The sequence below is a fragment of the Achroia grisella genome, unplaced genomic scaffold (assembly GCF_030625045.1).
Source record: "Achroia grisella isolate CSIRO2021 unplaced genomic scaffold, CSIRO_AGI_Agris_v1 utg702, whole genome shotgun sequence".
NCBI classification, from domain to species: Eukaryota; Metazoa; Arthropoda; class Insecta; order Lepidoptera; family Pyralidae; genus Achroia; species Achroia grisella.
The window spans coordinates 774712-789127 of NW_026712999.1; the positions used below are offsets into that span (position 1 = coordinate 774712).

Consider the following 14416-nt stretch of genomic DNA (forward strand, 5'->3'; position numbering starts at 1 on the left):
TGTCATAAAAGTAATAAAATTACTATTATTAGAATTTCTTAAATACTAAATAAGACTCTATTAAGATACTAAGGCAATTCATAGCCTCTTTGGCTGTTAAATTTCAATTTACATAAATTATAATTAATTATACAAAACACTGTATGCAAAATAATAACGTTAGTGATACGAAATTCCAACATTATCTAATACTATGATCTGTAGAAAAGGAATGCAGATAATTTAATAGCAGCGCAATCTACAGACAAATCTAATGCTACATTTGTGACTTTCCTTTGGATTGCAATTGAGCTCATTCGCCATTTCAGTTAAATATAATAACAATTAAAATATTACCTGTATTTGGCACATCAAGCGTAGACGATCCTGTGTGGCCGACCATTTTCATATGCAGCATCATCTTCTCTTCCAACAACGTCGCATGCTCCTTGTCCTTAGCTCTTAATGCCTCTGTGTGGGACAAAGACAGAAAACATTATAAAAACATTTATCCTACTATTAACGATGTAAAACAATTGGATGTTAGTAATATGATTGTGTATAAACTACTGAACAAACATGAATAATATTGGTACCACAGATCTACAAGACGTGATCTGAAATATATCATCTATATTCCTATGTCCTAGAATAATAAAATATACTTTTACACGCAGACAAAACTCGGCCGTATATACGGCTTACGCAGATTACAGTTGGAAAATTAGGAAAAAAAATAAACCCAATGTAATAATACTGCCATTATTTTTTTTTATTTTGTTAGTTGCATGAGCCGTAGAGTCTAGCATAATCAACTCTGCATTTGGTTTCATATAAAACACGTTAGATTTTTGACACAGGAAGATGTAAAACTATTGCGTCGATATTTGACATCGCGACGTCTTCATGCAACTTAAGAAATATAAACAATCTCTACTTACATTGTAAGGACTCATTACATTGTATTTCATTGTTGTAATGGATAAACTTAAAATATACTTAACCGATTTAAACATTTTTTACACTTATAGAAAGCTACTCAGAAAATAGTATAAAGATTCATATAATATCATGTTCATTTGTATTTGATTTAGCTCATCATTATTATAATCATCATCTACCCACCGCAGTCCACTGCTGGACATAGGCCTTTAATTTAACTCTATTTGAAGTTATTATAAACTTTATAGATAGGTCATTTATTAATTATATTGTCCGATTATTGAGTTATTTACATACACATAGAAAAAAAAACAAAGTTCTAATTGTAACTTGGCAAAAAGAAATCAAAAAACAACCTACACAAACTTAAAAATCGAACATATACTTATATTCAACACTATTATTATGGCTTTACAATAATACATAAAAATGACAAACTATACATATAACTACATATTAAAAATAAATTATAGAAATACAGCATAACTTGTGACGGTTATTCTCCTTACAAACACTAAACTTCCATAATAGAATGATTAAAAAAGTATCAGTAGCCATGGAAGTCATTCTTGCTTTCTAATTCATTTTTTCTCAACTTGCGGATACAATGAAGCTTCCCCCCGCGTACACTTAGAATGTGTAATAGAACTCCCAAATAGAGCCTGCCAAAGTTTTCCTAGAATTAAATATTTCTTAAGAGGTGCACATACATTTCTATTTGTCATATGGTTGACTAGAAGAAAACGCCTCAAGGTGTTAAGTCCGTCATGTGCACTTTTATTCGTGTACTCGTATTTGTGTATTAAAGTTTTAATAAATAAATAAATAAATATCATTTTGGCTTTGAATAAAAATGTAATTTACGTTATTTTTCTTGTTTGATTATAATGGAAAACAATATTACCAATATATATATAAATAACATTACAGATATTATGAAAGACTACTAACATGTCCTTTGTACCATGAATGACCTTTTCAAGCGGACTAACGTGATATCCTGTATATCATGTACTTATGAGTATCATCATTATCATGGTTATAGGCAAATAATTAATATAGAAGATTGATTTTATTGAACCTGTATTCAAGTTACACATTTTTAATATATTTATATTATGGATGTATAGCGTTTGTAGTATTAATAATATTCAATAAACTGACCAATTTCAAGAGTTAATTAAACAGAAATATGCAGTTGTTTTTAAATTCATCATATAATCTGAGGATGTATACAGAGAGAGAGAGGAAAAAGAGAGAAAAACAAACATGCTTCACCACTTCCATTAATGAACATTATCACTACACATGAAAACTTACTTATGATGTATATACATTGGTCAATTTATATAGGTGCAATTAAAGTGGTCTGAAGAGTTAAAATATTGTTCCACACATTTGGACTGTTCTTTGCTGAAAGGTGTTCCAGGTGTTCAATTTTGTCAATATTACTGGATTTCACAACAATAACGAACAACTCTATAATAAATTTAATAGTTTAGACATAAATACATAATTGTACACGTTATATAGAGGGGACATTCAATATGATTATATTATTCATGATATTACAAAAGTCCTGCTCACTGGTCGTCTGCAAATAACAATAACCCAGGACAATTTTCACAGCGACTTTTACCCCTAAACTAAACAGACCTGGAATTATGAGTAGTAAACGACTCATAGAAAAACCTAACATTTTGTAAATGCCTATATAACATGTGTTCTATGTACACATACCCTGAATAATACAATACAATACTAAGAATTCAACCGTGGAATCGAGACCTAGAGCATCATCACCATATGTAAAGCGGTGATCATAACTTCTGGACTATAGAGAACATCAAATATCCCAATTATATAACATGTACAATTGTAAACAACAGTGAAAAAAGATTAAAATAATACATAATACGAGTATAGCAGATATTAATTTAAATATAGAATAGATACATAGAAATCTGATAAGTGAATGACATGATATTATTAACAAATTTCTAACAAACATTATGTATATTATTTTTTTTTTGTATAAATCAACAGGCTTAGTCGCTGTCTCTGAATTATTTCGCAGTTTCACAATAATAATAATGTGAATACAAATGTTAGTATCGTGCGAGGAACCTAACCCGCGACTAACGGAAGCACGGCGGTGTGCTAAACCACTATACCGCCGAGGCAGTCGAAATAGATAACAGCTCACCTAGTTTTGAATATTTTATAACAATCAATCCAAAACTTATTACAATTATTCTAAGTTAATTATAGCTTAAACATATTTTCTTTTTCTGTTATAATGAACTCAAAAGTTATGTGTATAAAGTACATAATCAAAGATAATGCAACATTGAATTGAAAGGATGATCAAACAATTGAATGACATGCTCGCATGCAAACATATACCTATAATACCAATGGCATTACGTTAGTCACCTTCTATTTGCCACCACGGAGATTCATCTGTTTAGACAAAATTCTTTACTTGAACCATTATATTACATTTTTAATTTAATCCTATAAAAATATCATTTCTTAAATTTACAAGGAAGGAATTTTTAGGACAGATATAAAAAAATAATGTAAATAATACTGTATATTTGCAACATAATATTATATATACGAGTAAGATGCTACTAAAATATTCGCATTTTCTACTACAGGGCATAGTGTTTGTTATAAATATTAATATAATAAACCTAACTTCATGACTATGATAATTATAAATAAATAAATGATACTGGACAATTAACACAGCACCATCTAGTTCCACGGAAAGCACAGCTTATGTTATGAGTACTAGACAACTGATATAAATACTTAGATTTTTTTTTGTAAGTATATAGTACACATAGAAAACACCCTGGCCGATTCAAACAATCATACTCATGAATACAAATGTTTGCACCGTGCTAGAAATCTAACCTACGACCATCGGAAGTAAAGCGCTAATATGCTAAACCGCTAAACCACCGAGGCCGTCAATTATTAAAAAAAAAAAAATTACTCGAAATATAATACCAACCAAATTATACTGATACTGAAGAGAAAACAGTGTTTTTAAAGGCCAATTCACACAACTAGCAATATTTGTATTTATAAAGAATTAATATACAATAAAATGTGTATTAGCGACAGAAAGTTCGATCAATATCATAATGTATACATCTAACACATACTATGCCATGTAGACAGAAATACAGATAGTTAGATAACATCCTACATACTCATATATACACTGCCATTATAAACAGTAAAAATAATATATTTGTAAGTTACCAATATAAATATAGATTATTGAATATATTACCTGTGATCAGTCTTATATTCTCATGTCTCGCGTCTAGTTGTCTCTGTCTCTCCTCTGCTGAAACGGCCATCGCACCTGCTTCCGCCTCCTCGACGTCCTCGGGGCAATTTTGTACTGCGGCCCTGTATTTTTTTTTATATTATGAAATGAAACTATTTAATGTTTGCGAATTCAAATTTAGATATGACAAATTTATGTAAGGCAACCCGTATAAATGGTAGTTATTTTTTTATCAATATTTTATCCAGTTTACTTGTTGTTCACATCCTAATTATTTATCAATATCCCTACCGTCCAGTTTGGGCTGGTTATTTCAGGAGACAAATATTGCAAAGAAATTCAACTGGCTATTTTTTTAAAGTTATTTGTATGTATCGGGCACTTTAAAAGTGTATGGTCATGTGTATTCGCACTAATAATATTTTAATAGTGCCAGGAATCGAACTCAGAAACATAGATAGTGAGGCGGCGGGTTAAACTACTAGACCGCCGAGTGCAACATATCGATAAATAATAGTGCGTATCCGCAGACCTGATGGTTTGTATCCAAACCCGTAAGCGTCTCTGGTGAGGCGTTTGGTCCACCGAGTGCTATATGTCGTACCTGACGGCCTGTATCCAGGCGTGGATGTCCTTGGGGCGGTGTACGCGCAGTTCGAACATCTCCGGGTCTGCTATATGTCGTACCTGACGGCCTGTATCCAGGCGTGGATGTCCTTGGGGCGGTGTACGCGCAGTTCGAACATCTCCGGGTCTGCTATATGTCGTACCTGACGGCCTGTATCCAGGCGTGGATGTCCTTGGGGCGGTGTACGCGCAGTTCGAACATCTCCGGGTCTGCTATATGTCGTACCTGACGGCCTGTATCCAGGCGTGGATGTCCTTGGGGCGGTGTACGCGCAGTTCGAACATCTCCGGGTCTGCTATATGTCGTACCTGACGGCCTGTATCCAGGCGTGGATGTCCTTGGGGCGGTGTACGCGCAGTTCGAACATCTCCGGGTCTGCTATATGTCGTACCTGACGGCCTGTATCCAGGCGTGGATGTCCTTGGGGCGGTGTACGCGCAGTTCGAACATCTCCGGGTCTGCTATATGTCGTACCTGACGGCCTGTATCCAGGCGTGGATGTCCTTGGGGCGGTGTACGCGCAGTTCGAACATCTCCGGGTCTGCTATATGTCGTACCTGACGGCCTGTATCCAGGCGTGGATGTCCTTGGGGCGGTGTACGCGCAGTTCGAACATCTCCGGGTCTGCTATATGTCGTACCTGACGGCCTGTATCCAGGCGTGGATGTCCTTGGGGCGGTGTACGCGCAGTTCGAACATCTCCGGGTCTGCTATATGTCGTACCTGACGGCCTGTATCCAGGCGTGGATGTCCTTGGGGCGGTGTACGCGCAGTTCGAACATCTCCGGGTCTGCTATATGTCGTACCTGACGGCCTGTATCCAGGCGTGGATGTCCTTGGGGCGGTGTACGCGCAGTTCGAACATCTCCGGGTCTGCTATATGTCGTACCTGACGGCCTGTATCCAGGCGTGGATGTCCTTGGGGCGGTGTACGCGCAGTTCGAACATCTCCGGGTCTGCTATATGTCGTACCTGACGGCCTGTATCCAGGCGTGGATGTCCTTGGGGCGGTGTACGCGCAGTTCGAACATCTCCGGGTCTGCTATATGTCGTACCTGACGGCCTGTATCCAGGCGTGGATGTCCTTGGGGCGGTGTACGCGCAGTTCGAACATCTCCGGGTCTGCTATATGTCGTACCTGACGGCCTGTATCCAGGCGTGGATGTCCTTGGGGCGGTGTACGCGCAGTTCGAACATCTCCGGGTCTGCTATATGTCGTACCTGACGGCCTGTATCCAGGCGTGGATGTCCTTGGGGCGGTGTACGCGCAGTTCGAACATCTCCGGGTCTGCTATATGTCGTACCTGACGGCCTGTATCCAGGCGTGGATGTCCTTGGGGCGGTGTACGCGCAGTTCGAACATCTCCGGGTCTGCTATATGTCGTACCTGACGGCCTGTATCCAGGCGTGGATGTCCTTGGGGCGGTGTACGCGCAGTTCGAACATCTCCGGGTCTGCTATATGTCGTACCTGACGGCCTGTATCCAGGCGTGGATGTCCTTGGGGCGGTGTACGCGCAGTTCGAACATCTCCGGGTCTGCTATATGTCGTACCTGACGGCCTGTATCCAGGCGTGGATGTCCTTGGGGCGGTGTACGCGCAGTTCGAACATCTCCGGGTCTGCTATATGTCGTACCTGACGGCCTGTATCCAGGCGTGGATGTCCTTGGGGCGGTGTACGCGCAGTTCGAACATCTCCGGGTCTGCTATATGTCGTACCTGACGGCCTGTATCCAGGCGTGGATGTCCTTGGGACGGTGTACGCGCAGTTCGAACATCTCCGGGTCTGCTATATGTCGTACCTGACGGCCTGTATCCAGGCGTGGATGTCCTTGGGACGGTGTACGCGCAGTTCGAACATCTCCGGGTCTGCTATATGTCGTACCTGACGGCCTGTATCCAGGCGTGGATGTCCTTGGGACGGTGTACGCGCAGTTCGAACATCTCCGGGTCTGCTATATGTCGTACCTGACGGCCTGTATCCAGGCGTGGATGTCCTTGGGACGGTGTACGCGCAGTTCGAACATCTCCGGGTCTGCTGGTCCGCTGCAGATGAGGTACAGTCCGCGCCCCTCCGCACCCGCCTTCTCCCGCACCAGCAGCTTCACCAGCGACACCACGCCCGTCTGTAAACATCCACCATACTCATATAATAATAAAAAATAGTTTACCATATAGATACTGCAATTGAAAACACACAAGAAATCCTCTAAATATTATAGATATAGCTATGAAAACACAAGAAATCTTCAAAATATTCTATCAACTGAATACAGAAAAAAAGACTAAATATACTGATGTCGCAATACAACTAAAAATGAAATGTATATAAAATGTCTTTTATGTATAAAAAAATATATAATTACCTTATTATCAGGAGTGTAGAAAGTATACTTGTTGTTATTGTCGTGAAGAAAGAAAAGTACATCCGTCAGTACGACAACGAATAACGTCTGCATCTTACTGCGACCCTGCATGAGCGTCGCTACGCCTTCAAACCTAGAACAGCATTAAAATGAATAAACATGTGAACAAACAATAGTCAGGTATCAAAGCAATTAAAGGTACTTAATAGATTTATATTATTTTGTTTAATTCCGCTACAATTAGCATGTGCGAGACCACAAATATTCAGTGTGGAAACTTGACTACCATTACAACCTCCTCTAATGGCGATCAAATTCCGGCCGTTATTGAGACTACACCCATATTGCGACACGAGTTTCAGCTCTGAATGAGGCGTCATTAGGCAATGAATAAAGTTCGGATATAACTTGCAAGCCTAATGTTGACTGTTCGGAAACCAAATCACGACTAAAGGTGTTAAATACTGTGGGCTCATCTGCAAATCAGCGCTGGAAACTATATTTCCAGTATTATGGTGAGCTGTGGTCCACATTGACTCTGTTTTATAAATTGTTGCTTGTATTTTATGTCATTATATCAATGTCAAGACGAGTCAATAAAGTTATATTCTACTATATGCTCTACGAAAAATATATTACACCTTAAATAGAAATGTTAAACAAGTATTTGATGATATATTAAGACAGAACTAATATAATATTATTTGATAATCAGCATTCATACGCTGATAATAATGTAGAGTGTTATATGTATATAGAAGTTAGTATATAAATGTGTATATAACACGTACATGTAAATTCTTTATATTATAAAATAAATATATTTACATAAAATGTAAAACTTCATAAAGTTAGTTAAAAGTTACATAAAATATTACTCACATTAAGCTCCGGTTGCCTTGCAATATATCGCTCTTTTTAAACTTGCGTCCTCGGAAGTTAGCGAAAGATTTCGCGTCTATCCTATGATAAATTTCGAGTTTGCGATCTTCTCTCTCTTTAGCTGCCACTTGATTGTCTACGTCCACAAGGATTTCCTGAACAAATTTACACATAGATTTCAAATTAATTCACAACACACAGTACACAAAAGATCTTATAGTACCGGGAGTTTGGTCAAATTGTACCGAACAACAGATCTATTCTTAACTGTTGTTAATTCAAATCTAATTAAATACAGTATACCCTTTGTAATCATACCTAAAAAAATCCTTTTGGTTCTATCAATCACAAAATAAGAATCTGCTAATTGACTAGTTTTTTTTTAATAGTTTGAAACTAGTCTTGACTACTGCTCTGTAGCTATATAGTATAGTAATTATACAATACGATATAATTATATTGATACCTTAACTCCACAGAGCGCCTTCTGTAAAAGTTCCCGTTCATTCACATCATCGCCGGCCGTTTTCAATAGAGGCTCTAATAGCAGCGGATATTTTGTTAATCTTTGCGCCACGAAAAGGACACATTCTGGAACACCCTGTTAATAAAAACCATTTATTACTAGTTGACTCGCACAATTTAGTCTGGGGCACAAGTTCCCCTTTTTTTGCAACATTATTCATCTGAGCGTGATGTTATATACCATCGATAAATGGGCTATCCAACTACTAAAAGTTACCCCAAACATCGAAACTCACAAAGTTTACCGCGTAGTATAAAGTAAAGCCAGAATCGAACTTGACTTTCTGATTGAAGATAATTAGAAATCAACATGTAAACTGAACAAAAATGTTGAATCGATAATTTTAAATTAAAAGTTGTCTATAAATTATTACTTTAATCTTAATTAAAATTAGTAATTAGTAATACTAATTGGAAAGATGCAGGTGTTTCAGCTGTCTGTAAAGTATTATACAGAAATAGTATAAAAAAATACATCCTCAACTATTAAGTGTATATGTAGTATATTTTAATTAGTCTATAAATAAATAATACCTTTTTCCTGAGCATAGGGTTCTGTTGACACTTGCGGATGAAACGTGCGAGTCGGGGCTCCCGTGTGCAACATTCTTTGAAGACCTCAACCGCATCCCGATGTCGTGAGCAAAATTCACCTGAATAGCAATCATATTAACATTAATTTCACGTAACACTTTCAGCGTTTAATAGACTAGTGGCGGCTAAATTATTGTATTGTGTTATTTGTGTTCGCATATAAGAGATAAATAAGTACAGTATTATGCCATTTTGAAACAGTTTAATTGATTTTCTAGTCACGCGTCTACTTAAGTAGGACCAAATAGGTGCCCTAACAACGTTGGTCTTGCCCTACACCGTCTATAGGACGGACCAGCGCCGCCAGATTGGACACCGACTAGGTTCTATTCTTAGCAGTCGTAGAAGGGGATAGCAACGGTGCCCCAGATCGCTGTATTGGCCTGAAGCGTGACCGCGGGCGGCATGGCGGGCGGCGCGAAGGCGTCCGCGAGTATGTCGGCGACGGAGGCGACGCGCGCGTGGTCCCGCTGCGAGTGTTAATGTAGCGTGTAGTGAGAGTACGCACCGTACGCGGACTTGAGGCGCTGCATGGCGGGCGGCGCGAAGGCGTCCGCGAGTATGTCGGCGACGGAGGCGAACGCGCGCGTGGTCCCGCTGCGAGTGTTAATGTAGCGTGTAGTGAGAGTACGCACCGTACGCGGACTTGAGGCGCTGCATGGCGGGCGGCGCGAAGGCGTCCGCGAGTATGTCGGCGACGGAGGCGACGCGCGCGTGGTCCCGCTGCGAGTGTTAATGTAGCGTGTAGTGAGAGTACGCACCGTACGCGGACTTGAGGCGCTGCATGGCGGGCGGCGCGAAGGCGTCCGCGAGTATGTCGGCGACGGAGGCGACGCGCGCGTGGTCCCGCTGCCGCGCGCGCAGGCGGGCCAGCAGCGCGGCGTGCAGCGCCCACAGCTCGTCGAGCCGCGGGAACATGCGCGCCACCTGCGCCGCGCCCACGCCCGCCGCGCGGCTCATGCCCGCCGCGAACATCTGCGACCGCGCCCCCAATATATTTTGTTTTTTATTTACGGCTCTGGCGAACCGCCATACGACTCGTCTGGTCGTAAACGATTACCGTAGCCTGTGGAACGTCCATAGGCTACTTCTTCTACGAGTCGTCATATGTAGCGTCACACATCATTTGCGCGATTCAACTGCGCGCTTACGCCCAGCGCAACGTGAGCGCCTCGGAGAGGCAGGAGAGGAGTATTTACATCTCACTCATTGCATATGACATGTTCATTTGATAATATAACAATCATATAATGTTAGACACATAACTTGTTATTATTATTTCCAAATTAAAGGTACCACAAATACGACTAAGATAGTAGTTTCATTCTACTTATACTGAGCTACTATAGCTATATATATATATGTAGAGTTACGATGACGAAAGTTAGCAAAAACTAAATTATAACCATAACAAAAGAAAAAAATAGAATACATTCTGTACAATTCAAAAATTAAATGGAAATAATTAATTACCTTTTGCATAAGACGTATAGTGAGACAGTGATGTTTCTCAGTCAATATTAGTTCGTAAATGTGTTCCTGTCGCTTTGTCTCCCGTTCGCCAAGCGACCTGAAATTACAGATAATACAAAATCATGTATTAAATAAACAGTTACATCATTATTTACCAGTAACTGTTCGGATAGTACCGAAACTATAAGTATAATGTACTGTATATAATGTACGATGCAAGCGCGTACAGTAACAGTATATTATAAACCTCATTCAATAAAAATCCCATGTGCTGGGATTTTTATTCTCTTCTTTTTATCTTCCTCCCGTGGTGTGTGTGTGCGTGTCTCACTTGGCGAGTCCCTTGGGCGCGCCGGCCGCCCAGGTGTCGGGCTCGACGGCGCCCAGCCCCAGCAGCGTGGCCTCCTACATGTGTGTGTGTGTGTGTGTGTGTGTGTGTGTGTGTGTGTGTGTGTGTGTGTGTGTGTGTGTGTCTCACTTGGCGAGTCCCTTGGGCGCGCCGGCCGCCCAGGTGTCGGGCTCGACGGCGCCCAGCCCCAGCAGCGTGGCCTCCTACGGCTGTGTGTGTGTGTGTGTGTGTGTGTGTGTGTGTGTGTGTGTGTGTGTGTGTGTGTGTGTGTGTGTGTGTGTGTGTGTGTGTGTGTGTGTGTGTGTGTGTGTGTGTGTGTGTGTGTGTGTGTGTGTGTGTGTGTGTGTGTGTGTGTGTGTGTGTGTGCGTGTCTCACTTGGCGAGTCCCTTGGGCGCGCCGGCCGCCCAGGTGTCGGGCTCGACGGCGCCCAGCCCCAGCAGCGTGGCCTCCTACGTGTGTGTGTGTGTGTGTGTGTGTGTGTGTGTGTGTGTGTGTGTGTGTGTGTGTGTGTGTGTGTGTGTGTGTGTGTGCGTGTCTCACTTGGCGAGTCCCTTGGGCGCGCCGGCCGCCCAGGTGTCGGGCTCGACGGCGCCCAGCCCCAGCAGCGTGGCCTCCTCGCCCAGCTGGTCGGCCGATAGGTGGATCTCGGGCCACTCCGCCAGACCCGCCTCGTCCGACGCACTGCAACCACGGTCAATTAAGGTAAAGCGTCACACACAAGACAGTGGGTTATAATGGAACTATGTATTGGTCCCATTGCCAACTATACACTCTTAGTGGTTATGTATTAAATAAACACAAATAATTAACAATAATAATAATAACACTGGACAATCCACACAGCACAATTTTTTAATTGGGGCTATTGTCACGTGCTAAGACCTGTAACACTGCGACCTGTATGGATCTATTGTGCTCGCCCTTATTCAAAGTTCACTACCTAGACCCGTGAGGGACAAAAATTGAAGGATATTCTTAGGAGTGATGGTTTTTATCTCCTCAGGATATAGTGTATGCTTTCCAAAGGAGATATTTCGTTTATGCATGAGAGGGCTACAACCACATAGGCTGTGTAGTAGCACTATCTTAGTCTTATAGTAGTTTATAATTAGAAATAACTCGTAATAAATAATATGAAAACAATTTGCACACTCACTTGCTCTGATCGTGCCTATGATCGGATCCTTCCTTATCGTCATTGTATATATGACTTGTGCTGAAATTAAAACACACAATATTACGTAATGCAAATGTACAGACTAAAGACATTTAATTACCAAACAGAATTTTGAAAACATCGGAATACATGCCACCAATGCAAGATGACAATTCAAACAGAAACCAAGATGCTTATTCACATATAATTTTAATAGAATATTCAAGTGAATGATATACAGACAAATAGTGCCGTTAAGGCTAATAAATAAGATTTATTATCGTCTGTCGAAATATTTTATCAGCTTTATTTCTTTTGTGAGCGACACGCAATAGTTTTCTCGTATATTGAAAACCATCAAAAATGATTATAATAAAAATCTAGACACTGAACCCTATTACTCTAACTTTCTCCTATATGAATTAAAGTCTAAAATTCAACTTTATAGGTTATACTTCCTGACCCCCTACTCCATCATAGTAAGTAAGCAACAGAAACTTCCATAAGATATAGTGTTGCCAGATTTTCATATGAATGAAAGTTGTTTCTAATTAATATTATTCAAAACATTTTGTAAATATTTACTTCTATTATTCCTTATCCTTCTCCTTCCTAATCTTATACATCCTTATTCCTTCTCTAATTCTTCCTTGTATTTAAAAGATATAGTAGGTACAACAATCCTTAGACAGATATATTTTGAAAAAATAAAGTTTTACAACCATTTGGCGCGAAACTGAATCAATGTTGCCATACGTGAAACACAAACAGGGTCAATATTCATTCGACACAACAAGTGATTTACAAAATGTAGGGTGCTGCCAAACTATCTGCTTTCCCTTCTATAGGGCACAGTATTATATGTCAATATTACGTTAAGGCTAGACTTTTTGGTCACAAATGTCATTAATTTAAAAAAAAATGGAAGATTTGCCTTAAAAATGCAAACATACCGTTTTGTGTAAATTGCACTTTTTTTAAATATATAGTTAATCGAATCTTAAATATGTAAAATAAAAATCCTTTATTATCGTAATATATATACAAGTAACACAATGCCTTACAAAAGGAAATGCTGATAATTTTGTAGCATCTTATAAAATAAGTATGATAAACGTACTTCCATTGAGTACAACAGTAATACAGTATACCAGTGTAAATTAATTTATACATTTAAATTCAGCAAAGCCTAAATAATAAAAAGAAGCAACCAGAAAGACGTCACTTATACAATAACTTTATGTAAATAGAAAAAAAAGAGACCATGCAAATTTTATTAAAAAAATAACGCTTTCGAAATGTCTCAACTACAAAACTTTGACAGAATTTGATAGAACAATTCACCTAAATACGTGAAAAATAAATCATATAACATAATTTTGAAATAAATCAAGTCTATTCAATAAATGGACTGGTAATATAAAAAACCTAAATCTTATCTCAGATGAATACTAAATTAGTACTGAAAAACTTATAGACATTATTCAAGTAAAATTTTCGGGAAATAATCTAGACACGCGTTAGCGTGTCAAAGCCGAGTTCAAGTAAGGGAACTGGCGAGCAGCACCGTGTGTAGTTTTCTATATATTTCTTGATTATTCGATATATTATGCGATGAGTCTGCTTTCCGAATAAGCGGTAGAACCAAGAAAATATTATATTACTATTAAAAAATGCTTGTATAAAGTATATTTGACTAAGAATATTTTTATTTCCTATACACGTTTTGCTATAATTAATATAATGCTACAATATACAAAACCTGATTAACATAAAGTACACATAATATTTTACATTTTAATAGCCCTATCGAGTCCATTGATTGAATAGAGATAATATACAAATTCAGCGAAAAAACTGTTTACAAACCAACCAAGTGCTACGACATCAATGTTTTCAAGAGAAAATTTTTCTACCTACGTATAGAGAGAAAGATACACAAGTAAGGCGTCGTGGATGATTCGAGAACGATCTAGAAGATTCAGTATCTGATGTGTGATTAGCGAAGTGTAAAACCGCGATAAGCACGTTTTGTAACGATAGAATTTTTAAACAAAGAATGTATATAATTTTTGTTTAGTTCTTTTTAACAATTAAAACCTTTAGACACAAAATGATATAGTAGCATAATTAAACTTGTGTTCTACGTGTGTACGGCCAGTGTGAATGATATTTGATATTAAGGGGTAGGCACATAGATGCCTTTATGTG

The 14416-nt window shown here is 39.1% G+C and overlaps 1 protein-coding gene across 1 annotated transcript in view; it reads right to left on the minus strand.

Annotated features, from left to right (window-relative positions):
- Window positions 1-14416, minus strand: part of LOC131850098 (rho guanine nucleotide exchange factor 2) — a 49664-nt gene that overhangs the window by 12173 nt on the left and 23075 nt on the right. The window contains exons 14-24 of the mRNA XM_059200264.1: window positions 12206-12265; window positions 11590-11730; window positions 10700-10796; window positions 9988-10201; window positions 9167-9285; window positions 8574-8708; window positions 8108-8262; window positions 7226-7358; window positions 6828-6985; window positions 4232-4353; window positions 337-450 (exon numbers count right to left, since the gene is read on the minus strand). Of these exons, the coding sequence (XP_059056247.1) occupies window positions 337-450; window positions 4232-4353; window positions 6828-6985; window positions 7226-7358; window positions 8108-8262; window positions 8574-8708; window positions 9167-9285; window positions 9988-10201; window positions 10700-10796; window positions 11590-11730; window positions 12206-12265 (1448 nt within the window). The remainder of the gene's footprint in view (window positions 1-336; window positions 451-4231; window positions 4354-6827; window positions 6986-7225; window positions 7359-8107; window positions 8263-8573; window positions 8709-9166; window positions 9286-9987; window positions 10202-10699; window positions 10797-11589; window positions 11731-12205; window positions 12266-14416) is intronic.